Source organism: Neovison vison, chromosome 7, assembly GCF_020171115.1.
Source record: "Neovison vison isolate M4711 chromosome 7, ASM_NN_V1, whole genome shotgun sequence".
NCBI lineage: Eukaryota > Metazoa > Chordata > Mammalia > Carnivora > Mustelidae > Neogale > Neogale vison.
Window position 1 is genome coordinate 154,596,432 of NC_058097.1, and position 26,468 is coordinate 154,622,899.

Here is a 26,468-nt window from a genome sequence, read left to right on the forward strand (position 1 = left end):
GCTGTACCATGAGGAAATCATGCTAAGGAACATCAACTGTAAAATAACCATTATGGTACTGTATTCCCAACTCGTATCTCTCAAGATCTTCCATCTCACCCTGCTCTCTTGCTTTTAGCACACTATTTTGTCTCCTACTTTGATTAGCAAATAAAGGACTTCAATTCCTGACCTTCCCCTCTACACCTCACAACTCCATGGATACGATCACTTCCTCCTATCATAACTCTAAGATACGTACCATTTGCCTTCGGAGGGCAGGGAACCTTTTCCCATCCAAAGTTAATTCTGACCTGGTGCACTACATTCACCATCTTTGGGACTTCACTTTTTCAGTAATGACACTTCTCTATTCACTCTCCAGACTGACTGTCAGCTCTTAGAAAGTATTGGTCTCATCTTATAACTCCCTGAGTCTCCTATACCAAAGACAATGGCCAACACACAGAGCAAGTACACAGACACTCACTAATGGAAGCTCTAACTTAAAGCTGCATGGTCATATTTAACTCTACATTCTTCCCTGCACCCCACAACCATTCACCAAACTCTGCCAATACTTCCTTCCCATTTCTACCTTATCCAATTCCTCCTTTCTTTTTCCACTATTCTAATTCAAGCCTTGCTGGTCATAGCTATACTCCATTTTCTCCTGGCTCCAATTCACCTAGCACATGAACTAACATGCTTATCTCTCCGCTCTCGTATCTAAGAACACCCAATGGGTTCTCACTGCCTGAAAGATCACAACTTCTACCCAGCCCAACTTCTCATCTGACCACCTACGGCTCTGGCCAAATCTTTCCAGCCTTATTAACAAACAATTTCACCACCTTCTAAATCCCCTGCTCCAACTTAATAGTTCGTGTGGTCCCCTAGACAAAAGAATAAAGCCATCCCACTCCTTGGCCTACGCAAGGACCACATCAAATATCTCTCAAGGACTGTATCAAATACCATGTCCTTTCCCAATACCTCAAACTAGAGACTACTCTGTCGCCTTACCTATCCTCAACTCGTTTTTGCTGGTGCTGCTGATTTGGCTCTGAGTGGACGTAACTGTATTTTATTTATCCTCTGACTAGAGCCAGACAACAAACATCAAGACTCAATTTTCTGCAACTTCATGGCACAAGACTCCACCCTTAATAAGAGCTCAATTAACCTGGACTAATTAGCTATCTAGGGAAGACAGGGAAAGGGGTGGAGTGGTGGGGTAGTCCTCACCTAAGGGATCAGAGCGGCGGGGGGCAGGTCCTGCTGCAGGGCCTTCAGCCCAGTCCAACTTGCCACGGGCAATGAGGTACTTCTTGGCTTTGGATAGCAGTGCTGGGAAGTCCTCCTGGGAGGCCGCAAAGCTCTCAATTTTATTCTTCACAGAACCCAGCACCTATGAAGCACAACTTCATGACATTTCTGTGTGGCTCTAGACTGAGAGTCCTTCCTAGTCCCACTGGGCCTGTTCCCAGCCCCCCAGGGCCACTCCAGCTGCGGGCCTGGCCCACCACGGAGCCTGGACGCACCCATGCATGCATGCATCGCACACCTGCAGCAGGGACTTGACACTGGGCTGGAAGACCATGTTGGTGTTGAGCAGGAAAGAGCGGAGCAGGGGCTGGGGGTGACAGGCCAGCTGGGCCACCAGCCCCGTCAGCAGGAAGTTGACATAGACGGAGTTCTGCAGCATGTTCTCGAGTTTGGCAAAGAGCACAGCCATGAAGGGGCCTGGGAGGGGTGGGTACAAGGATACAAGGCCTAAACACAATGCACATCGCACTCATTCCTCCCAAAACCAAGAGACACACCCCCCACCATGCCACTAGATGAAAATTATTTGTATGTCAGTCTCTGGGTGTATGTTTAAGCATCCTGTGATCACCTACTCTGGAAGAGATGAAATAGCAGACACCAGATGGACTCACAGGAGTCCAGATGCCAGCTTTACACACACTTAAGATGAAGAGCCAGATAATAGGTTCTGGAGTCAGACCGACCTGGTTTTAAATTCCAGCTTTATCTTTTACTAGTTAAGTATTGGATGAACCAAAATTCTCCAAGCATAGTTATCTACTTGGCAAAATAAAATATACCCACCTCATAGGATTATTAAAAGGATCAAAAAGATACTATTAGAAAGCAGTCAGTCAAAGATCAAACAAATTATAAGTATTCAGTAATAACTATAAGCTACATAACATCTCTTGGTTTTTTAAAAAGCTTCATCCAGGAGACACAAAAGAACAAGAAGCAAGAAGGTAACTGGGACCAAAAGAAGAATCAGGTTATACACAAAACAGAGGATAACACTACACCTGGGTCAGAAGAAACCAAGAATGAACTGTAGCAAAGACAAAGGTGCCTACACAGGCCAACTTCAAGATAGGAGAGAAATCTCTGGAAGCCAAAGAAGAAATCAGCTCTGTTCAGGAACCAGGAACCAAGAAGGCAGAAGAGAATTTACAGAAAAAAGAGATTAGTTCAGAGCCAGAGAAAATTGATTGAGGGCAGACTCTTTGCTGGGTGAGAGGATAACAGAAAGGATGAAAACGATCTACCAGGAGAACTGGTCTCAACTGAGCCAGATCACCAAGCAGGAGGCCTCTAGAACCACCACAGTCTATCTGACCAGGGGTCTGTGAGGGAAAGGATTATACCTAGGAACTGCACTATGAACTAAGGAGAACAATGAAAGCAAAGAGGCAGTGAATTCTGAAAAACATTCTTCACTCCAGATGCACATGAGTAGCCTTAGGTCCATAAACCTTAGCTTAACAGGGTCCCTAAGATACCACATAACTTTGTCCTACTGTTTCTCTTATTTCCTGAGACTCTCTTGCAAGAGAAAATTCAAAAATCTCGGGTGAGTTTATGAAGAAAAGGGATACAGCTTCAATTAATGCTTCAAGAATGTGGTAAAACCTGCATACCACCTTCTAGTGGTATTGAGCAAGAAGGAGCAAAGCCTAAACAAATGGAAAGTCATTTTCTATAGTCTGCAAGTGGGAGCGATCAGGACTCTAGAGCAGAAGCCTTGGTGCTGTGCAAGCAGCATATCCCAGGCCAGTAAGGACATGGACTGATCAAGGCACGATAACCTGACTACGAACACCCAAAAGATGGGTAGATACCTTGGTCAACTTTTATCTGCCATGCACCCAAGAGATGATGATCCTAGTAAAAAGCTACAATGTGCTGATTTCTCCCAATGCAGCAGCATCACAGTTAAGTGGTTTAAATGCATCAGTGACATGAACAGACACTATTTCAAGGTATGTCCAGTCCAAAGCACTATGCTGCTTCTCAGAGGTGGTATTTTGCTCCCTAGAAGAAGGGGAGTAAGGATAAGAAGCAGGATTGGTAGAGCTGGCTCTCAAACAAAAACCAAAGAGGACTTAACTGGTCAGGTCAGGTGTAGCTCCCAGGGTCTTTGGAAAGACCAAAGAACTCAACTGGAGCACTCAGGGCCACACTTTTGTCATTTGCCCTCCAAGACATATTTCACGCTATCTGTTTTAGTCCTTACTACTAACCGTAAGACTTGAAGAAAGTCTTACTGGGTAGTCATAGCAACCAACAAGGCCCAAGGAGAGAGAACAAGAAAATCCTGAAATTGAGTCCTTCTCTGAGGAGACTGGGAGAAGAAAGAAGGACAGGGTAGAGTAAGGGAAGCACACAAGAAGGGCTGATCCTGGGCTACAGAAAAGTTGACAGGAGACCCAACACCCAGACAAATATACAGGTGGGAACAGCATGGCTTACAGGTGCCTCACATAGAGGATAGCAGGTATGCCCTCCATATATATTGTTCAGATATATTGCTGTGATTCACCAGGAAACACCAAACACAGAACACCCTGATCACAATCCCAGGAAAAGGCCAGACTAGGGAAAAGGAGGAACATGCACATAGGACAGACATACAAGGCTCAAACATAAATCAATACTCAAATCAGCACAAGCATGGAAGATGTATAGACAGACACAGAGACATTAAGTACAATATGATATGTGTCTGGAAGGGACCCAAGCAAAATGGATGAGGAGCTGGGCAAGTACACAGAAATGACATGGCCAAGAAATCTCAGATATTAGCACAAACATGTCAAGTACATGCAAAGAGTACAAAAAGGAGAAGACCTAGGCTAAGTAGCTTACCAGTGAAGGGCTGGCTTGGCAGCTGGTTGAGAGTCCGCAAAGGGCTGCTGAGGAAGGGGCCAGGGGGCTCAGGGGGAGAGGTGAAGCTCTCATAGGCCTCCTCCTCCTCAAGAGGTAGTGGAGGCTCTAGCAGGGGTTCTGAGCCAGCCCCCCCATTGCTCAATGCCACTTCCAGTTCCCGGAGCTCCTGCCCAAAGCCCTCTAGTCCTACCATGCCCTCGGAGGTGCCCTCTGGCAGTTCCCCAGCTCCCTCCTCAGGTACCCGACGAACCTTCTTGGCCCCCTCAGGCCATGGTCCTGGCACCCCATTGAGCTGGGGAGCGGGCAGGAGGCCAGGGCCCTCCCCTGAACCCCCAGCAAGCCCCCCACTCCCCAGCTCTTCTTCCTCCCCTTCCCCCACAGTGTCCCTGTCCTCCTCAGGCAGTAGGCTGCGTTTCTTAGTCCGGGAGCCAACAGGACTGGGCTCAGGAGGGGGCCGCTCGCCATCATACGGGGCAGACCAGGTACGGCAGGCTCGGACACACCGGTCCACACCACGGCGTGCCTCACGCAGATACTCCAGGTAATTGTCTTCCAGCTCACCAGGCTCCTCCACAGGGCTGGGCCTTCGGCCAGGGCTGGAGGCTGGGGATGCAGCAAGCCCTGGTGAGCGAGGGGCTGGAACTGGGGATTCCGAGCCACCCAGACTCTGCTGTCGCAGGAACAGGGCCAGACGAGATGGTGTGGAGGGCCGGGGCACTGTCACCACAGAAGAGGAGTCAACACTTGGGCTTCCAGGGCCTACAGAGGGAAAAAACATAGGAGGGATCAAAGAGACAGGGGGCTAAGAGGAAGGATAAGACACCTATGGAGACTGATAGAGAAGACAAGCAACAAAGACATGTGATCAATTCAGACAGCTGATTCTCCACCCTCCTAATTAAGCTTTTCAGCATCCACCACCTTCTCTCACCACCCATAACACCAAAGAAACAATGGAAAATAGAAACAATACAGGATTGGGATGAAGAAGAGCAACTTTGCTCAGAAGCTACATTTCTTTGGTGGAGTTAAGGATCCACCGTGCAAGACCCCTCATCGACCACCGCAAAGATAGAATGCCACTCATGGCCACCCTTCTCCGCACACCCTAGCCCCACCTTCTTGCTAGGCTTTCCAGAACCCAGGCCATACCCGTGGTGTCCTCCCTTCTCCCTGCCTCTCTGCTAGGCCCACCTCGTGCCCATGAGGCATGCTCTGGACGGGGTGGGCTAGGGGCATGATGCCGACAACAGCGAGGGATTAGGGAGAGAAACTTGTCTGCCGCTCGTCCATATAGGTCCACATCACGTACAGCTGGCTTCTGGCTCAGCATCACATGGTTACATGGGACAAGATACCTGGGAAAGACAGCAGAAAAAGGACACAGGATAGATCAGAAAGGACAGGATCTGGGAGAACATCAGGCCAATGAAACTATATGACTAAGCCAGGAAACACATGAGCAACCCCAATACAACCCATTGCCCAGCAGTGCACAAGGCCTGGAGGGTTCAGGATCAGCCATCCCTCAGCCCTGTCCCCACAGGTACCTGAGAACCAGCTGCAGCAGGACATCCTCACAACTGAGGTTCAGTAGGGTCCTGAAGAGACTCAGAGAGACCATGCAGAGCTGGGGAGGTGGGGGGAGGAGGGAGGGAGTCACCATAAGAGCTCTCTACCCTCCAAGATGTTTACCAAATGGGAAGCCCCCAGCCCCAGGCCCAACCAATCACTCCTAGAGTAACAATGTGCACAGGGCCTGGCATATAATAATCATTCAATTATTAAATAAATGCTCATATGATCTTTATAGGCAAGACTTCACTGTTCACAGATAGTAATGAACTGTATGTCAGATTCTGTATTTCTACAGACCACACACATGTCAGCAGATTCTCTGGCTATGGAATGAGTACCTATGAAGAGAGAACCCAAGAAATACTGGGACTGAGTGAATGACTACCAGGAGCCAACAGCAATATGATAACTGAGTAAATGCCTGTCAGTAGAGACCACAGCCAAGGCCAAGCAGAAGCCAGAGGGAACCTGGAAGAATCCCAGCTGCGAAGTAAGTGGGGCTGTGAACAAGGAATTTGAGTCACCTCTCCAATACTGGTGTATCTCTCAGAAGGTAGAAGAAAGAGAAACTCAAGCACAGCTGACAGGAAAAGGAAAAAATAGGTGGGTCCAGAATAGAGGGAACCATTTGTTTTAGAAAATAAGAAGGTGGTTCTTCTCTGGCTAGGTGAAGAGAGGGGAAGAGTATAGATGTGTGTAAGCACTCCCTCAAAATCCTCCAAATCCCCACAGCACTTTCTCTCTACTTCCCTCATGGCAAGTATACCTGGAGCTCCCTGAAGACCAACTACTGGGTCTTAGGCCAGGACACCGCTGCACAGTCTAGGTGCTCATTGGTTACTAAATGACTGTGGGAGCATTAAAAGTCAACTGTAGCAGGAAAGAGATGAGAGAGCAGTTCACATTTTGGACAGCAAAAACGTTCAGATTTACCCTGACCATTTTAACTAGAAAGGAAACATTCACACTCGTGGTAGGTAGAAAAACGGCCCCCCGAAGATGCCTAGGTCCTAATCTCCAGAATCCGTATTTTTACCTTACATGACAAAAGGTTACTTTGTAGATATGATTATGGTTAAGGAATCTGAGATGGAAACAGTAGCCTGGGTTATCCAAGTGGGCCCAATCAAATCACATGAGTCCTTAAAAACAGAGAACCTTTTCCAGCTGGGTCAGAAAGAAGAAGGAAAAGAAATCTGAAGCACGAGAGAAACCTGATTCACCACTGATGGCTTTGAGGATAGAAGGGGACCACGAAACAAGGAATTTGGTTGGCCTCAGAATCTGGGAATGGTCCTCTCCTGACAGCTGACAAGAAAACAGGAATCTCAGTCCTAAAACTCCAAGGAAACAAATTTTACTAACAACCTTACTGAGCAAGTAAACAGATCTACGCCTAGAGCCTCCAGAAAGGAACATAAGCCCACCAAACATTTTGATTTTAGCCTGATGAGATCCGTGTCATAGTATGATGTACAGAACTACAAGATAATAAATTCATGTTGTTTTAAGTCACTGCGTTTGTGGTAATTTGTTATGACATTAATAGGAAATTAAAATAAATAGCCAGGTACACAGACTGATAAGCTAGCATGATTCACTTTAAGCCACAAAAGACAAGGTTAAAGAAGTTCAAAGTCAGAGCAACTGATTCACGCCTTAAAAGGCCAAGCAACAGAAAGGAAAGCAATTACACATTTAAAACAGGCATCCTGAAATCAGAAGCATTTGGTTCCTCCAAGAAGCAGGAACCAGGAAGAAATAGCCCAAGAACCTGAAGGCCCTTGAGACCAGAGGACCAAACGCAAGACTAATAGAAACAAATGCTAGAGACGAAAGAAAATGAGAGAGAATCAAAGAAGTGAGGATAATACTAAGATGAAAGGAAAACAGATAGAGCCTAGCATAGGAGGGAAAAAAAAATCAACCTCAAGAAGGAAATTAATGGTCCCAAAACATGAACAGGACATCCCATTAGATTAAAGATTAAGACAATGGTTTAACTTTAGCATAACGAGAAATAAACCTTTTTTGGTATCTTTATAAAATTAAAGTTTTGACTCCTATCCTTTATTTATTTTTACCAGTAATACTTAATCCATGCATATATCATAATTACTTGATTCATATGCCCTGTGTATTATAATTCAAGAGAGCTAAGGCAGAGCCTAGAATATGTTGTTGTTGTTGCCATTTTCAAATTCTTAAGTGTTCACCTGGTTCAGAAACACTGGTCTCATCAGAGTCAGTGTGAAATATCTCATCCATACCCTTAATTATTCAGATACCCTTCAGACACCCTTAGTTATTCTATACCCTTCAGTTATTCATAGCTCTTCCGAAACCTCACCTACCACAAGGCTGACTACAGATATCTCAAGGTATCTCAATTATCTTGAACAGTTTTTCCATAACCTTTAGTAATCCAAGAACTTCTTTTTTAAACATATGGACCTAGGAAACTTCAATTATTTATAATAAGAAGGAAACAAAAATGGTTGCGTAGCCAAAAAAATGCCATAAAATCCATGACTAAACAAATAGCTTTATTCCCCTAGAAAGACTTTGGGTCTTTATTACATAGAAACTACTTACTCCTATTTCATATATTGGTTAAAATCCAAACTTCTTACTATGGTCTACAAGGCCATGCATGATCTGAATCTTACCTACCTCTCAACTTTCATCTCATTTCCTTCTCCCTCTTGCTCACATTACCTCCATTCATACTGGTCTTTCATTTCCTCAAATACATTCAGCTCACCCCCATCTCATATCCTTTGCCTGTTGCTCCCTCCGCCCAGACTCTTCTTCCACTTGTTCTTCAATAGGCAAACTCCCTCATGACATTTAGGTCTCAGCTCAATGTCACCTCCTCAGCGAGGTTTCTGACCACCCTTATTTCCTAAGCACGCTGCTTAGTTTTTTTCAAAACAATGACAATTTTCAATTATTCTATTAGTGGGTTTGTGGGTCTATAAAGGAAGCTCCATGAAGTCAGCAACCATGTCTATCCTGTTTACCATTTAGTCTTAGTACGAGAAAATAGTAAGGCATGTAGCAAACATTCAGTATAAATGTTCAGGAAAAAGGAATGTTTAAGGCGGTAGGTGGACAGAATGGGTGCTCTGACTTATAGCAGTTCAAATGCAGCAAATCCAAAGGGGAGAAAAGCTAAGTATACCAGTAGCAGCAGGATCACCTATCAAAGCAGACACAAAACATGGAGAAGTGATCTCAAGTTACCCACAGCAGGCCACAGAACAACACACAGCTAAAGAGAACCTCACGCCAAAGCCACAAATATAGCACAATGGCAAAACCTCTAGTCATGATGAGCAGCCAGTTATCCAGAAAAAGTAACCGTGTTCTAGATTCATATATCACAAAAGCAAGGCAGCAGATTAAAATCTACACCCAATATGGTAAAAAGTTTAAATGCCACCTAACTTTGAAGTCATTGCTCGAGACAAAGGTCAAAAAAGGGCAGGCATACCCTCCCAGAACAAAGGTCAGAGAGAGAAGATGGCTCACCCAGGTAAGCCAGGACAGAGGTAGGGGCCATACCCGGGAGTTGCTGCCAATACGGGCAACGAGGGTGTCAAGGATGGTGTGGGTGTCATGCCGGTGTAACAGCAGGAACCGCAGGAAGGTACGGAGCAAAGCAGGCTCTGAGATACTCCGCAGGAAAAGTTCCAGATATGCGGTACTGGCAATCATCTCCTCCACAGAGGTCTGGACGAAGGGAAGGAAAAATTTGGAAATTTAGTGCTTTCCCTGAGTTCTACGGAGGAAGCAGGAACAAACATGGAAAAAGGGAGCAGTACCCTGCCCACTACCTCCCCTATTAGTTCTGGCATTTAGGTCACCACCCCTCAGCCTAATACCCTGATTTGCCTTGCCGCCCATAACTCTCACCTTGTGCAAAGCAGGGCCCATGACAGGCACCAGAAACCCATTATGGATATAATCAACTAACTGCTTCTGCACCAAAGGGTGAGCCACCTGTAGGGGTACAAGAGAGAGAGGGAGGAGAAATGTGAGGTGGCCACTGTATGGAAGGGAATAGAATGGTACAAACAGGCATCCCACCCCCAAGATGGCAGAATAGCAGAATTCTAGGGAATATGCCCCCTTCTCCCTTATCTCCCCAGAATGACCAAAGACCAGACCTCCTGAGAACCCCAGTCCCACCTGAATGACTGCATTGCAGAATTCTAGGGAACTCATGAACAGCGCAAGGGCTGGCACACCCAGCCAGTCTTCCCGTCGCAGGCAGTGCCAATCATCTCCCGGAACCTCAATCTTTCGGGGCAGTGAGGAGTACAGGGCACTCAGCCCTGTGGCCAGCACCTGGGGGCCATCCCCAAGGACAGGTTACCAAAAGTTCAGACAATATTGCTCAAACAAGCTCAGCAGGGGAGTAAGTAACCCAGAGTTTTGACAGGAATAGGGGAAAGAGCTATTCCTAAATCAGATATTTAGTTACCAAAAGTGCCAGGACATCACTTGGGAACACTGGCCCATGAAGAGCCTTGGTACTGGTGCTATCCACCTAAGCCCATGTTTCATTCCCACCCCAACTCCAGGTACTTCTTTCAAACCTAGGGGCTACTACCTAAAGGAGAAGGACCCCATACATAGGCCCTCCACATCTTCTGGATAGCAAGATGCTATCCAACGTCTACAAACCATACCCCACCCCCCATTCCAGGAGGTGCTGACCGGGCAGAAATAAGAGTGATCTGCAATGTAGCGGCCCACAGTGGGACTCCCAGCCGACAGAGCCATCAGCAGGAGTAGGGCATCACGAGCCTGCTGGCCCAGTGTGCCCTCTCGATGGACGAAAGGAACGAGGCGAGAAAAGAGGAGAAGACGGGGGGCAGCTCCAGGCTCAGGAGGTGGCTGTAGGAAGAACTCGAGCAATGAAGGCTCCCGGGCCAGACACACACACAGCTGGCTGAGAAGTAGCACCAGGCCTTCATCCAGTGCTGGGCTACTGGGCACAGGACGGCCACAGGCATCCAGCAAGGTCAGCAGAGCCTCACGAACTGGACCATGTCGCAACAGTGGCTGGCGAGCTTCACTCACTAGCATCTCAAACAGCTTCAGTTGTTCAGCTCGCCGTTCCTCAACCCCATCCCCAAGCTCATCCCACTGAAGCTGCCACGCCAACACACGGGTTAGCAGGTCCTCACGCAGAGCAAACTCTAGCAAGGGCCCAGGGGCCGTAGGGGCTGAGGGGACGGCACGATCTTCTACCAGCAGTGTCAACATCTGGTAAGTGTGGTTGCGCACAGCACTGAGATCATCCGCACCCCCAGGAGCTGCCCGAGGGCCTTGCCGCTCCAGGATACGCACCACCTGAAGAAACAGGAAAGAAGACTGCAGGAATCTTAGATGAAATAATGACTAATGGGATGGTGAGAGTACACAGTAGGTTGGAAGAACTCAGGCAGCCAGTAAATCAGACCACTTGGCATAGAATCTCCTACCTGGGACCAGTGATTCTTGAAGACCATGAGGCAGGTCTCAGGATCAGCCACGACAGGAGTCTGCATACTGGCCCCCTGAGGTACACGGTGCCCAGGGCCCCGGGAGGCCAGTCTGCTCAGCCAGTTCATCCTCTCCATGAGGCAGGCTGGGCAGGGCCAGTGGCCAGAGGGCCACTCTCCAAGAATCTGCCAGTTGGAGGCTTTCTCCACTTGTATCTCTAGTCTGCTTCATCCGGTCTGCAGGAGCCAGTAGCTGGCCATGGAGCCAAAGATACACCAGGCTGGAGTAGTGAGTTCAGAGATCAATGCCTAGTCCCGACTGGCAAATCTAATTCAAAGATAGAGAAGGAAGAGATCAACTGGAGTTTGCCTCTCCCCATTCCCCAAAAGAACCCAGAGCCACCAATCCACTGAAAATTCCATGCACACACGCTCACCATAGCTTCTTAAATGTAATGTGTTTAAAAGAGAACTCATTTCTACCATCAAGTCTGTTCCTCCTCCAGCCTTCTCCATCTCAAGAAATGATAACAACATTCACCTACATGCTCAGACCAATAACTTGGGCATCATCCTTATTTATTTTCATTAATTCCAATATCCAATTCATCAGCAAACCCATCACCTCTACCCTCAAACATGTCTTACTATTGTAATAACTTCCAATCTGGTCTCCATGCTTCCAGTCTTGCCTCCCGCCCTCCTCCCCTGACAGGTATTTCGTTTTATTTTATTTTATTTTATTTTATTTTAGTTAGTTAGTAGGCTCCATGCCCAGTGTGGAGCCCAATGTGGGGCTTGAACTCACAATCCTGAGATCAAGACCTGAGGTGAGATCAAGAGTCAATCCTTAACTGACTGAGCTGAGTCACAGAGTATTTGTAAAATCCTAATTATGTTACATCTCTCCTCTGCTGAATACCTTTCAAAGATTTCCCATCACACTAGCAATAATCCAAATCCCTTACCTTGGCCTCTAGGGCACTATATGATCTAATCTGCATTAACATCCTACCATCCTCGTCCTCATGTTTGATTTACTCGTACAGGTCTTCCTGAATAATCTCTATTCCCTCTGCCTGGAGTATTCTTCCCCTGATCTTCACTTTCTTCCCATCACTCCATTCTTTTTGAATGCCATCTCCTCAGAGAAACCTTACTTAATTATATCTTAAAAGCACATCTTCCCACCTTCACTCTCTAGCTTCCTAATCTTACCTTCTTCTTAACAGTTTTTAGCACCTAAAGATATTTATTTGCTTATTTATTTGTCTAGCTTTCCCACCAGAATGCAACCTCACTGAGGGCTAGGTTTATCTATTTTATTTACTGCTATATCCCTAGTACCAGAGCATTACCTAGGAATTCAGTAAATATCTGCTGAATGTATGAATGCTTAAGTGAATGAATGAATGAACAAATGAAGGAATGAACAAACAAACAAATGAACGATCAAGAAACCCAGTCTTGAGGTGCCTGGGTGGCTCAGTCAGTGAAGCATCTGCCTTTGACTCAGGTCATGATTGGGGTCCTAAGACTGAGCCCCACATTGGGTTCCCTAATCATCGGGGAGTCTACTTCTCCCTCTCCTTTTACTCCTCTTCCTCTCCCTCTGCACCTTTCTCTCAGTGTGTGCTCTCTCTCGCTCAAATAAATAAATAAAATCTTTAAAGAAAGAAAGAAAAGAAAAGAAACCCAGTCTTGGGGTGCCTAACTGGCTCAGTCAGTCGAGCATGGAACTCTTCTGTCCACACTGGGAGATCCACATTGGGAGGTTCACACTGGGTGTAGAGATCACTTTAAAAAAATAAAATCTTAGAAAAAAAAGAAAAGAAACCAGGTCTCAATCCGACTCCAGACACCTGGGACTACTGAGGAAGAAATTTTTTTTCTACCAATCACCGGCCCTCCCTAGAAGCCCACCCAATAGGAAATAATCCAACAGATCCTTAACTATCTGAATATACACATAAGAGGTGGAAATTCAGAGCAAATCAAAAGAGCAGAACAATTTTCATTCCAGCAAAGAACACAGAGACACATTCCCATATGCACACATATACCCCAATCCTGCCAGATTTTTACAACACTCACTCCTGGGGACATGACATGACACCCTCAGTAAAGAAAGGGGAAAAGTACTAAAACAGCTGTTGTTCTAGACCATAGCTCACAGCTCCTTCTCTATCGTACCCCTTACCCCTCAGCAGTATTATCTCTGACAAGTAAAAAAATTTCAGAGGAAAGGTGTGGTTCAGTTGTCCTTCCTCTTTAAGTTCAACAAAGGCTAAAGGAACCCAGAGACCTGGCACCAGCCCCACACTTTGCCCTCGAGTTACATTAACATCTTTCCCTTCTACCCAGATACTCTCTCTCACCATTACTAACTCACAACTAAAGGAAGGTAGCAACTAGGCTTAAGGAAACCCACAGAACAGAAGAGACAGTCTTATAATAAAGGGCATGGCCAATACTGAATATCAGGCTGGGCTCACTCACTGATTAACTCAAGTACATCCATACTGATAAAGTACTAAGTACTCTGCTAAGTAATCAATGGAAATATGAAGACAGAAAAAAACATTTGGGTGGGGAGCATAAATAAAAACTCCAATGAATATTATAAACAGAGGTACTTACAAAAGAGTTACAGAGACATGAAAGAAAGCAACTAATTCTGCCTGAGAGATTTTAACAGGATTCCAGAAAAGAGGTGATGTCTGACTTAAGTCTTTAGCAATGAGATACTAGCCACAAAGAGAGTAGAGGGAAAGGCCTTCGCATTAAAAACAGTATGTACAAAAATATGGCACTGTGAAAATACATGACAAATTTGAAAATCAGTTCCAAGTTTGGGGTGGCCTAATCACAGACTACTTAGAGAAGAAAGAAACATTATTGAGTTGGAGGGTAAATATGGGTGAAGAGTATCATTATCACTGAGTATCATGCTAACAAGTTTAGGTTTTGTCTATTGACACCCTGGAAACAAAGGAGGTTTTTAGACAAGAAAATGACAAGATCAAATTTGCTTTTAAAAAAGATGTCAGATAAATTATCATATGATGTCTCTGGTATGAGGAATTTGGAGGGGTTGGGAAGGAAAAAATGAAACAAGATGGGATCAGGAGGGAGACAAACCATAAGAGACTCTTAAACTCACAAAACAAACTGAGGGTTGTTGCTAGGGGTTGGGAGGGTTGGGATAGGATGGTTGGGTTATGGACATTGGGGAGGGTATGTGTATGTGCTATGGTGAGTGCTGTGAAATGTGTAAGTCTGATGATTCACAGATCTGTGGCAAATAATACATTGTATGTTAATTTGAAAAAAAAAAGAGATGTCAGATAGCAGTGTAAGGTGGAGCAGAGAGAGGTAGACGATAGACAAAGTAAGGTGGTAAGAGCAAAATCAGAAAAGATAAATCTGAAATTCACCTTCATCTTAGCATGTCCCAGGTGATAATGAAATTATTTACACCTGTAATATCTCTGCCAATAATAGCAAGCTATTTCGAAAGGGACCATATCATTCATTCTTCTTTGCAATTATAGTGCCAACACAGTGCCTGGCTTTCAAAAATGCTTGTGGAACTGAATGCTAAATTTAAAATAATTATAGCTAACATATATTAAGCACTTACTACATGCCAGGCTCTACTCTAAGCACTATATGCAGTAGCTCATTCAAACCTCATAAAAACCCTAGATGTACTAGTATCTCCATTTTACACATAAGAAAATCAAAACCTACAAAGGCTAAATATACTGTCAAAGTTAACCAGCGGGTAAGCTGCAAGACTGGGATGCAAATGCAGATAATCTGCATCCACTTAACTTGAAGTAACAAGACCTGACAAATGGATGGAGGATAATAGAAGACTCTACCACCTATAGGAGATTCAGTAAAAGATAATGCCATTAATAGGTGAGAAACACATAACAAAGGTGTTTTAGAAAAGAGGATGAATGAACTTTGTTGAGCTTTGAGATAGGTTCATCTTTGACACATCTACAGGATATCAGAAAGCAAACAGAAACATAATACTTGAGCTCAAGAGTGAAATCAAGACTAGAGATATATATTCAGGAATCAACAACTTATAGGTGGTAGATGAAGCTATGGAGATGGATGAAATCTCCAAAGAGAACAGCAGATCTTGAAAGGAGCTGAGAGTGACATCCTGAGGAAAACCAGAAATTGGGAAAGCAAGGAAGTATCTTTGAGGACTGTGAAGGGAGCCAGAAATGGAAGGAAAAAACAAGCAATAATGATAATCTAGAAATCAAGGAAAGGAAGTTTCAAGAAAGTGGAGATCGCCAAAATATACAGTTTACAGACAGACTAAGTAGAATGAATGTTAAAAATGATCAGTTGGTTTTAGCAATCAAGTTTTAGATAAACTTAGGGAAGTAAGTAATTAAAGAATAACTAAGAGCCAAAGAAGTGTAAGATGCAATACAGGAAAGTCAGTGACAAAGGGAAGGATGAAAATAGGGCAACAGCTTAAAGAAGCTAGGAGGGGTGGGAGGTGAGGAGTCAAGAGAAAGAGTTTTATCCTTTGGTGCTGTTTTATTTTAGGACCGAGAGCCACAAGCATGTCTGTCAAGTGAGGAAAAGTTATGAAGAAAGTAACAGGTTGTGGACAAAAAAGATGGGGATAACTGACAGACAAATCAGATATAGAACCACTCTGAGAAACTGAGTTATTCCACTTGCTCTGAGAAAGGAGGAAAACAGTAACAAAGGATGGGTGCCAGTTCAGGTAAATCTGAAATCTGAGGGGCACCTGGGTGGCTCAGTGGGTTAAAGCCTCTGCCTTCGGCTCAGGTCATGATCCCAGTTTTTTGTTTTGTTTTGTTTTGTCTTAATGATCCCAGTTCTTGGGATTGAGCCCCGCATCCGGTTCTCTGCTCAGTGGGGAGCCTGCTTCCTCCTCCTCCTTCTCTCTCTCTCTCTCTCTCTCTCTCTCTCTCTCGCTGCCTGCCTCTCTGCCTACTAGTGATCTGTCAAATAAATAAATAATAATAAAAAAATCTTTAAGAAAAAAAATCTGAAATCTGAAATGGGGAAGCTAGTATCCATCACCGCCCACCAACCACCTAATCCTCCCACATTCACTCGCCCAAGAGAATGGGGGTGGTGAAGAAGAGAAGAAGTGAGAGGGGGTAGAGCCACAGAACGTATGCTCAGTCTTTCACACAAGGTTTCCTATAAACCATCAAATAGTCCTATACCCTAGTAGCTACCAGCAGCAGGGACACACTGAAAAAGGTACTTATCTGTCTGCCCAAGTCCTTAAGCATGGGCTGTGGAAAGCAAAGCCAACAGTAGAGGATACTGGTTACTAGCTCTCTCACTGCTAGAAGCCCTGGCAGACTCCATCCCTCTTGTTTGTTTCCTTAAACTCTGCCCATGCCTTTGTAAATATAATCCCTTTATTAGATTCTTCCCAAACTAAATGTGTGCAATCTGCCTTCTGTAAGGCCCCTAACTGGTACAAGAGCATTACTGGTTACAGAATCCTTTCTCAATCATATCTCATTTGAGGACTGAAAATAAATAGAGGCCCTAAGGTCAAGAGTAACACAAAGTAGTAGGTAAAACAGGAGCTCTGGTTTGAATCTCAATCCACCATTTTCCAGCTGTGTGACCTTAAATAAATCACTTCATACATGGGAGCCTCAGTGTCCTTATCTATAAATTCCTGATGAAGTAAGTATTGTTACTGTTCTAAAAATTAAATAAAATAATGTGCATAGCATGCCAGGCATACAAAGCAGTCTCTCCGTAAATGACATTTTCTTTTCTCCCTTCCTTCTTCTGATCTTATCTGACCAAGATATCCTTACCTCTGAGAAGAGATCTAACCTGCTCTGACACATCCATCCCTACCACTTCACCCTCATAATCTAGTGAGCTCAGGAAGGGCAAAGCAACCGGACTCAGCAAAGTAAAATCTTACTTAACATGTCCAAAACTGAACTCCCTTCAACTCTTAGAACTCAATTTCAAAGATTAATAACCAACTCCTAGCTTGACTGCAACTGGGGTGCCCACTTCTGCTTCCCTACTTGACCAACAAAGGGCACTTCTCACAGACCCAAGGAGAATAGCCTCCAGGACTTTTCTTCAACCCCTCATCTTCAACTCTTCTCAAAGACCTCAAAGAGCAGAACCACGCTGAAATCAGGGTCTCAGAACACAAAAGCTAACACTTAACCTGGGCCCCCTTCACATACGGCGAAAACAAAAGAAGACCATAGCTTGGTGTTCCTGTCAACTATTTAAGACTCTCTTTTCCTCTTAACTGAGCAAAGTTCAAAACAAGACAAAGAGAATAACAAGACAAAGAGAATGGAATCGCCACCTTATTACTGCACCCTTTCCTCTCACTGCAAAGTCTAGAAAAAAGAGTAGACCTCTCTTCCTAGATGTAACTTCAGACTCAGCCACAGGGGAGAAGAGGAAAGGAAGTACTGATCTTTCAGACCCACAAACAGCCAAGGTCAGTCACTCACCTTATAGCACAAAATATAGCCTTATAGGCACATTCAGCAAGGGTGTCCACAACCTCAGAATAGCAGGCACAGGGCAGGAAGTGGCTCAGCCTCCCTTATGAACCTTTGCCCTGGGAGAGGCAAGACAGGGAGGGAGCTGAGAGCAGGGATACACCTACAATATCCACAGCAGATAGGGAGAGACCAAAATGACCTTTCAAGAACAGGTCAGAAAAGTCCTAAGGTTTCTCTTCCTACAATGGCTCTTCCTAGGCAAGATGGCTGATTACTCACATAGAAGGCATGAATGAGCCATTACCCTAAATACTGAAAGTAGAAAGATCTGATTAAAACCTCACAGCAGTACAAAAGGCAGGCAGGGTGGGGGGATCACAAAAGCCTACTAAACTAGAGCTCAGCTTACACATATCCTCCCTGCTTGTCCATCCCTCAGCCTACATGTATAAGACAAATGGGCTATCAATGCATGATTCCAACTCACTCCCTCCTCTTTCCCCCAAGAACTTCTGCTTTTTGCAGGGAAGCTCGCCTGACTTCAGCACAGCCTTTACATAACCTCTATCACAGTGATTCCCCTTTACAGCAGTGAATCTCCATGTCACACACAGTTCTTTCTCCACACTTCTTGGGTGATGATGACAAAGAAGATGTCAAAAAGAAGAGGAGAGAATGAACTATCCTAAAGCACGAGGCAAGTTCACTGGGCAGAGAAGAAAAAGTATTCTTAGCAAGGGAGACAGCTATTACAAAGATCTCAAGGCTCAAAAAAGTAACATGTTTTGTTAGGGAACTGTGAACAATTTATTCAAGCTAGAACACAAAGTAAGGAGTGGCAGGCGATGAGGCTGGAGAGGTGAGTTGAGGCCAAATGATGCCATATTAAGGAATTTGGATGTTGTCCTACAGAACACAAAGAGCCAAAAGTTTTTAAGCAGAGAGGAGCTCCATGATTACATTTGTATTTTTAGAAAGATCATTCTAGGGACAGACTAGAAAAGAGCAAGTCTGAAGGCCGGAGACTGTTGGGGGGTGGGGGGATCCAGATAAGAGATTAGAAGTAAACTAAAACTTTAACAGTTAAGAAGGAGCCATGGAGATGGAGAGGAAAATCTTTAGAGAGAAATATATTAAGATTTTAGTGAGTGATTAAATGCAGGGGATGAAGAAGCAGAAAGAATGAAGAGGACACTGAACTCCTTGCCGGAACTGAGACAGGGCATGTGATACAACAGCATGCTCTCAGAGCAAAGACACTGAGTGCTGTTTTGGATATATAAATCTGTAATACCTCTGCATATATGGTAGACCACAGAACATGTATGACACAGGGAGAGACTATATCCCCATGATATGCTTTTGTATTTCACACTCTCTCTCTAAACTAAAATTATCTTTTCACGTATCTACCTCTCCCAACCTGACTGAGAATTCCTTGAGACCTCAGAGGACCATGTCTTGTTTACTTTGCTATCTCATAAAATGTAAGCCTCACAAGGACAGACTACATACTGAAAAAGCATGAGCTGAATGAATAAATGAATTAATATATGAATGAATGAACTAGCTCTCCCAGCACTGAGCAGAGTGCCTGGTGCATAGCAGATGCAGAATAAACAGTTACATACAGCACTCCAAACATGTTTCTACCTCTACATCACCACCCTCATTTAGGTTACTTCTTCTCAGATCTACCACTGGGCTGTATGTCTAAGTCAAAATCCATTTTACTCACTGAACTACTATTTCAACAGAGTTCAGTATAGCTTACCAAACCCAGTGCTTTCTCCAAAACACCTGAGAATCTGGACAGTCCCTAAGAACACTCTGACGACTTGACTCATCCTACCACTAACACAGTGTGATCCAGGTATTATGTATACCTGTTCCCATGTCACTGCCACAATATTAAACAGAACCCTCATCTCTATGTCATCCTCAAAGTCCCTTTAATCTCTTTTGGAACCACACTAATTGCAAATCATAAAAAATGCTTTTTGCCAGTATAATGTCCTCTGAATCATCACAACTTTTCCCATACCTAACATGCCTTTTAGTCAACATGGCTTTCACTCTGCTACAAACCTTCTTCCTCCAAGTCACCCACTCTCAGGAAACCAGATTGGGTTCAGCTTTGCCACTTTACCACTATGTGACCTCTGGTTCATAAGTTTGAATCATCTTCTATAACATAAGAATTCCTGCCTGTGCCTACTTCTCAAAGTATGTAAACCCATGGAAACGTGAGATTGAATGAATACTGTTCAAATTTCAGAAATTATCTAGAATTAGGCCTTCTCAACCATAATAACAACCACCACCCATCATCACTCTAAATTTCTCCATTTCAGGAACCAGTAAAAATAATTTCCACAGAATTTTAAAAATAGGCTTGTTACTTATTTTGGCAAATGAGACTATTTCTTTAAAACCCACCATCTACTGTCATTATTTCATCAGTCAGCACTTTAACACTGAAAGAGTAATCTAAGAATGAACTTATCTTTATGAAAAATTCATGTTTCATATGTTCTCTTTCTCGCCCTCCTCCTTGGACAGATGAAATCTTTATCATGGACTGGCACTATCCTTGGCCCAGTGTTTAGGAATCACTGCTCTAAACCCTGTTATGACACGTGTCAGTTATACAGGGTTCTGCCCATCAGGGTAGGTGGTCAAGGGTTCTATCAGCATGAAAATGTATGGCCTCCAGAGAGAAGCAATGAAAACATGCCATAGGTCAGAACAGTTGGTCCCAAGGCTGAGACTCTAGAACAGAATGGCAATCTGCACTTGGACCGCCCCTAATTCGCAAGAAAACAGTCTGGATAGGAAAGGTTTAAATCTCCCTAAGGCTGGGGAAGATATCTGGGCCCTGTGATCGACAGTCACTAGAGAGGAAAATTTAGTGGTGGGAAAGTGAAGTGTCCACCACTAGACCAGCTGTCTAGAACTTTTAAAATGTTCATGTAGTATGGGTTGGCAGGGAGAAAGGGATCTGTAAAATACTAATAAAGTGAACACAAAAATGTGTCATGGACGGAGGAATGAGTGCAAAGGGATAGGAGTGCAAAGGGGGCAGTAGAATGTTCAATTGAAAGTGGTGATGGCTTCACAGATGTAAACATATGGCAACACTCATGCACATTTTAAATATGAGCAGTTTATTGTATATAAACTTACCTCAAAAAGGTAGGATTTTTTTTTAACTGAAAGAAACTGAGAGCAAAACCATTCTGTTTGAGCCTAAATATAGTGTTGTATGTAACAAACCACGTGACTTTCATGAAAGTAGAATTAGCAACTGAAAATGGTTAGTCCAATTTAGATGACAACCATCAGAGCCCCACAGCTAAACAAAGTGAGGAGCAGCACAGGAGTAAGGTTGCCCAGGAGCAGGTGGAGAGATAACAAACAGGCTGTCTGGCCAAAAAACCCTCCGTGAGAAAGGCCATCTCCAAGTTTGGAGCCCCAAAGAGGAACTTGAGAAACCGCAGTTTCAGTGATTACTCTGGTTAAAAACTAAGCCTCAAAAATGATTTTCGTTATCATAGTTATTACTGCCCATGACGCCTTCGTTTTTCTGGTCTCCTAAAGCCAAGTGCACAACACTTTCACCCAAGCTGTCCTACTCGGTCCGAGACTAGGCAGGACACTGGGCAGGACAGTCCATCGAAGTAGGCTCCAGAACCAAGCTCAACCTTATCCAAGCTTCACAATCCTCATTCCTTCCCTCATGCCCTAGCTTCAACTCCTTCACCCATTTCCCACCAGCCTGCAAGATCCCACCTTTGCCCCTTACTCTCCCCTCCTTGCAAAGGCCGTACCCCCTCACTCTGGTCTCAGGGTTGCCCTCACCCCTGCCCACAGGTGCCTCAGCCCCTCGCTAAACCATGTTCACAAGTCCCTTTCCTTTGGCCCCTCGAAAAGCATCCCTAGCCCTTCTTGACCAGCTCCTCACTTGCCCGTTCACCCTTAGGCTCTTACGCTGCTCCCCTACCTTAGCCACTCACACTCGGCCCCTCACCACATGCCGGCCCCTCACGCTGTCCCCTCTCAACCAGCAGAGTCACCAAATCCGGTGCCGTTATTTCCCAGTCCCTCAGCCCCTCACACGACTCTCCGGGCCCTGCGACTCATACTTGCCGTTCACTCACAGAACCCCGACCCTGACCAGGCCCGATCGCCGTAGCCGTGCTAGGTGAGCTCAGGCCGCCGCCATCGCTCCTCAGGCGCACCAGTCGCGCCCCGCCCCGCGCCACACGCAACCCGCGCCCCCGCGCACCCCACGTAGCCGCCCAGCGACGCACCGCTGGGCAGTGGCGTGCCAGCTCATTGGCTGGACCCGGCCAGAGCCGGAGCGTCGTGCTTGTTTCCTGGCAACGACCGAGCGCCGGGGCGGGGTCGTGAGCAGCATTTTGAGCGAGGAGTACCGCCTCTTCTCCGGGTCCCGCCTCTTCGCCCTGTAAACCCCGCCCCTCTGAAGGACTCCAGCGTGTCATAGGGAAAGACTTCTGGGGAGGCGGAGGACCGTAGGGCGGGGGCGGAGCCTGAGGAGGAAAGGTCGAACCAGAGGGCAGAAGGCGGGACCTAAGGAGGAACGCAACTTTAAGAGGCAGGGGAAGGCCAGGAGCGGGGCTTCGGAGAGAGACCCGAGGGCTGGGAGACTAGCGTGGGGGGGCGGGGCCGATGGTCCCACGCGGTGGTTAGGATAGGAGAGTGACCTGGACGAGGCGGAGCTAGCACGAAGGGTAGGTCTGAGGGGAGGAGTCAGTAGGTACGAGGGGCCTGTGGAGAAGCTGAGCCTAAGAGAAGGCTGACTGCAAATAGACTAGGTCATTTTGCCCCATCTGCGCGCATGGCTTGGACTGTACCCGGCCGATGACCGCCCCTTCCTAGCTACCCCACCACCTGCTGCCCCGTATTCCTCCTTGGACACGTCTTGTTCAGTCACTCAAGGAACATGGAACAAGCACCTCCACACAGGGCAGGATTCCAGCCAAATCAATTAGAACCCATATCTGCCCTGCAAGACCTCAGCTCCTAAGCCGGACAATTGCAATATAATGTAATCATTGCCATCGAGCAGGAGCACTTAGCATGGCTGGTGAGATGAACGGAAAGAAGGGCAAAGGGGCTTAGGGAAGTCTTCAGGAGTAAATGATGTCTGAGCAGAGAAACAAGCAAGAGTATAGTAAACTAAGAGAAATGAAAGTTTCAGATCAGGTCTGTGGCTTAGTTCAAGTATTGTACCAATGTTAATTCCCGATGTTAATCATCGTACTCTGGTTATGTAAGATGATAACAAGGGAACATGGCTAAGAAGTTTCCGGGAGCTTTCTGTACATTTTCCGCAACTTTCTGTAAGCCTGAAATTCATTTAAAATAAAAAGTATTTAAAAAGAAAAAGAAATTGGGGCACCTGGGTGGCTCAGTCGTTAAGCATCTGTCTTCAGCTCAAGTCGTGATCCCAAAGTTCTGGGATGAAGCCCAGCCTCAGGTTCCCTGCTCAGCCGGAAGCCTGACTCTTCCTCTCCCACTCCCCCTGTTTGTGTTCCCTCTCTTGCTGCCCCTCTCTCTCTCTCTCTCTCAAATAAATAAATAAATAAATCTTTTAAAAAGAAAAAGAAATGGAAGTTTCAGCCTGAAGGATCAGCCCATACTAAGGTAAGGAAGAATGAACAACAGGTGGGGAGGAGCCTTGGGAACTACAATCAGTACAGCACGTCTGGGGCCCAGGCAACATGCAGAGGAAACACTGAGCAATGAGGCTGAAGACATGAACAGAGGTCAGGAACTGGAGATTTGTATGCCATGTGAAGGAGTTCAGATTTTATCCTTGGGATAACAGAGAACTATGAAGAATTTTATACATGGTCAAATTAGTAAGGCCCAAACTGAAGTAGTAAAGTTACAGAGAAATGGGCATGTGGACATGAAGGTAGGGCACCAGCACTTGATGACAAGATGCATACGGAAGGAAAATAAACTAAAAACTGATGCTTAGTTTATATAAGTTCATTCATAGGCAAAATTCAACTATGGTATTGGAAGTCAGGCTAGTGATTACACCTGGAAAAGCAATGACTGGAAGGGGGCAGAGTGCGGTTCATGTGAATGCTGGTTACATGGATGTGTTCACTTTATGAAATTCATCAAGCTGTATACTTAGGAAATGTGCACTTTTTTATATATACGTTTGTTCTGGGTACTATGCTGCATAACACATCATCCCAAACTTAGTAGTGTAAAAAAAATGACCATTTCTTTTATGCTCACAGATTCTGGAAATTCAACCAAGACACAGCAAGAATGGTATATCTCTAGTCCACAATGCCTGGGGCCTCCTATAAGACACCTGAATGCCTGGGGGTGACTTGAGAGTGGTGGCTAGCATCACCTGAGGCTTCTTCACTCTTCTTCATATGTCTGATGCCTGGGCTGGTATAACTCAAAGGCTAAGCTCAGCTGGGACTGGCAAACACAGTACAGGGACATGACTATTCTTTGTGGCTTGCATTTCTCACAATGTGGCCACTCGGTTCCAAGCGGGAGTATCCTGATGGGGGGCTACCAGACAATGAGCATGCCCAAGAGAACCAGAAGGAAGCTACATGGCCTTTTCTGATCAAGCCACAAAAGTCTCTCCTGCCGTATTCTGTTGGTTGAAACAGTCACAAGGAAGGAGTGTCAAAGAATTTGTGACCATTTTTAAAAACTGCCACAATGTCATACAATAGTAATAATGACAGTAATAATAATAATAATAATAATAATAAATACGGTGCTAGATAACTGGACTGAAAGACCAGAAAGAGGGATTACAAGAGAAGAGAAGAAGGGAGATAATGAGCTCAATTATAGACCCAATGGGCTAAAGGTGACTGGGATATCCAGGTAAGGACATCCAGAGAGCAGTTAGTGGGATAGAGAAATCTGCAGCTTAGAGTTCCTGGGAGTCAGTAGATGGGAAAGGAGATCCTGTGGGCGGCCAAGATCAGCCGGAAAAAGAGGAAGGCCTAGGTCAGAGTCTTAAAAAACACCAACACAGAAAGGATGGACAGACAAGTTTATGAAAAGACTAAGAAAAAATAAACAGAAAACCAAGAAATTATGGTGTCATGGAAGCCATGGGAAAAGAGGATTTCAAAAAAATAAAATAAAATGTTGAGGACTACAGACATTTCTTCCATGAAACTTTTCCAAAACCCGTATCTGATCATAGCACTTAACTACGCAAAACACTTTGCAGGTTCTCCACTGCTTTAAAATAAAACCCAGCTGGGCACCTGGGTGACTCAGTTGGTTAAGCAACTGCTTTCAGCTCAGGTCATGATCCTAGCATCCTGGGATCGAGTCCCGCATCGGGGGGCTCCCTGCTCAGTGGGGAGCCGCCTTCTCCCTCCGCTGCTCCCCCTGCTTATATTCCCCCTGTCAAATAAATAAATAAAATCTTTTAAAAAAATAAAACCCAGCTTTATAAAATAACTGAGAAAGCTGTCCCTGGGCTGTCCTCTATCCTCCATTCAGCTTCATCTTGCACCCCTAGCCCCTCACATTCTCTACAGAAACCAGTCAATGTCTCCCAGTCACCATGTTTTTTAGTCTCTATGCCTTTGCACACTCTGTCTACTTTGCCTCTACTGCTCTTCATTCTCCCATCTCTAGAGCTAACTCCTATCCATCCTACAGAGCCCAGGTTCAGTTGGGACCCTTCTTATAATGTATCAGCCCTATGTATATTTACCTAACAGAGTACCATCAAACTGATATGTAACTGCCTATCTACCCAACCATTTCCCCTACCAAAATGAGTTTCATGAGGGCAGGAAATGTGTTTCATCTTTTATCCCCAATATTGAGCATAATATTGGCTTGGCTCATTGCAGGTCTTCTGATTATGATCTGTTGACTGAGAAAAGATGATAGGAGTGAAAGGGACTTCAGATTGAGGGAGAATTTTCAGGGGTTTGTTTGTTTGTTTTGATATGGGAGAGACTTAAGCATGTTCATAGAAAGGGAAAACTGAATGAGGTTGGGGATCTAGATAACACATGGAGTAGCTGATGGGATCAGGTACTAGAGGTAACAGGAAAGAATGGGACAAAACTCCCAGAGAATGGCCCCCGTCACACTCATCACTCAAGAATGGGTAAGGTTGGGGTGCCTGGGTGACCCAGTCTGTTAAGCAGTCTGACTCTTGATTTCAGCTAAGGTCATGATCTCAGGGTTATGAGATCAAGCCCCCATCCAGCTTCATGCTCAGAGAAGAGTATGCTTGGGATTCTCTCTCCTGCCCATGATGGCACGCACGCACACACAACCACACACACACACACACACACACACACACACACACCCTCTCTCTCTCTCCCTCTCTTTCGAATAAAATTAAAAAAAAAAAAAGAGGTAAAGTGGGCATAAATGTAGATAAGTGTGAAGATAATGAAAACAGAGCTCACTTTTAATGTGACAAGCATTGTCCCTAGAGACTAATTCATCACCTGACACAAATAAGCCACTCAGTAAATAGTTATGAAATGAATAAATGATGAGGCCCAAGCACAAAATAAAAGAGAATGTCTATCTGAGCCTACACTGACACCCCCATCTCCTGACTTAAAGGACCCCTAAGTTGTTCAGCTTGGCAGGGTGGGGGAAGAAACAAGGCCCAGCCTTACCTCTGAGGTATGCACCCCCA

The 26,468-nt window shown here is 45.1% G+C and overlaps 1 protein-coding gene across 7 annotated transcripts in view; it reads right to left on the bottom strand.

The window, feature by feature from the left end:
* The window catches only part of FHIP1B (FHF complex subunit HOOK interacting protein 1B), a 55,405-nt gene that overhangs the window by 9,887 nt on the left and 19,050 nt on the right, over positions 1-26,468 (bottom strand). For 2 of the 7 annotated variants that reach the window (XR_006385664.1, XM_044258705.1), the window contains exons 1-11: positions 21,910-22,012; positions 11,250-11,577; positions 10,480-11,118; positions 9,949-10,107; positions 9,673-9,759; positions 9,322-9,489; positions 5,727-5,806; positions 5,329-5,534; positions 4,156-4,935; positions 1,547-1,725; positions 1,228-1,390 (exon numbers count right to left, since the gene is read on the bottom strand). Coding sequence is in view for 6 of the 7 variants with exons in the window: in XM_044258705.1 (XP_044114640.1) it covers positions 1,228-1,390; positions 1,547-1,725; positions 4,156-4,935; positions 5,329-5,534; positions 5,727-5,806; positions 9,322-9,489; positions 9,673-9,759; positions 9,949-10,107; positions 10,480-11,118; positions 11,250-11,387 (2,599 nt within the window). In the remaining variant the exon portion in view is untranslated. Of the gene's footprint in view, positions 1-1,227; positions 1,391-1,523; positions 1,726-4,155; positions 4,936-5,328; positions 5,535-5,726; positions 5,807-9,288; positions 9,490-9,672; positions 9,760-9,948; positions 10,108-10,479; positions 11,119-11,249; positions 11,578-21,909; positions 22,013-26,468 lie in introns of those variants that run through there. The other 5 variants (XM_044258707.1, XM_044258711.1, XM_044258710.1 and 2 more) reach the window with 5 other exon arrangements.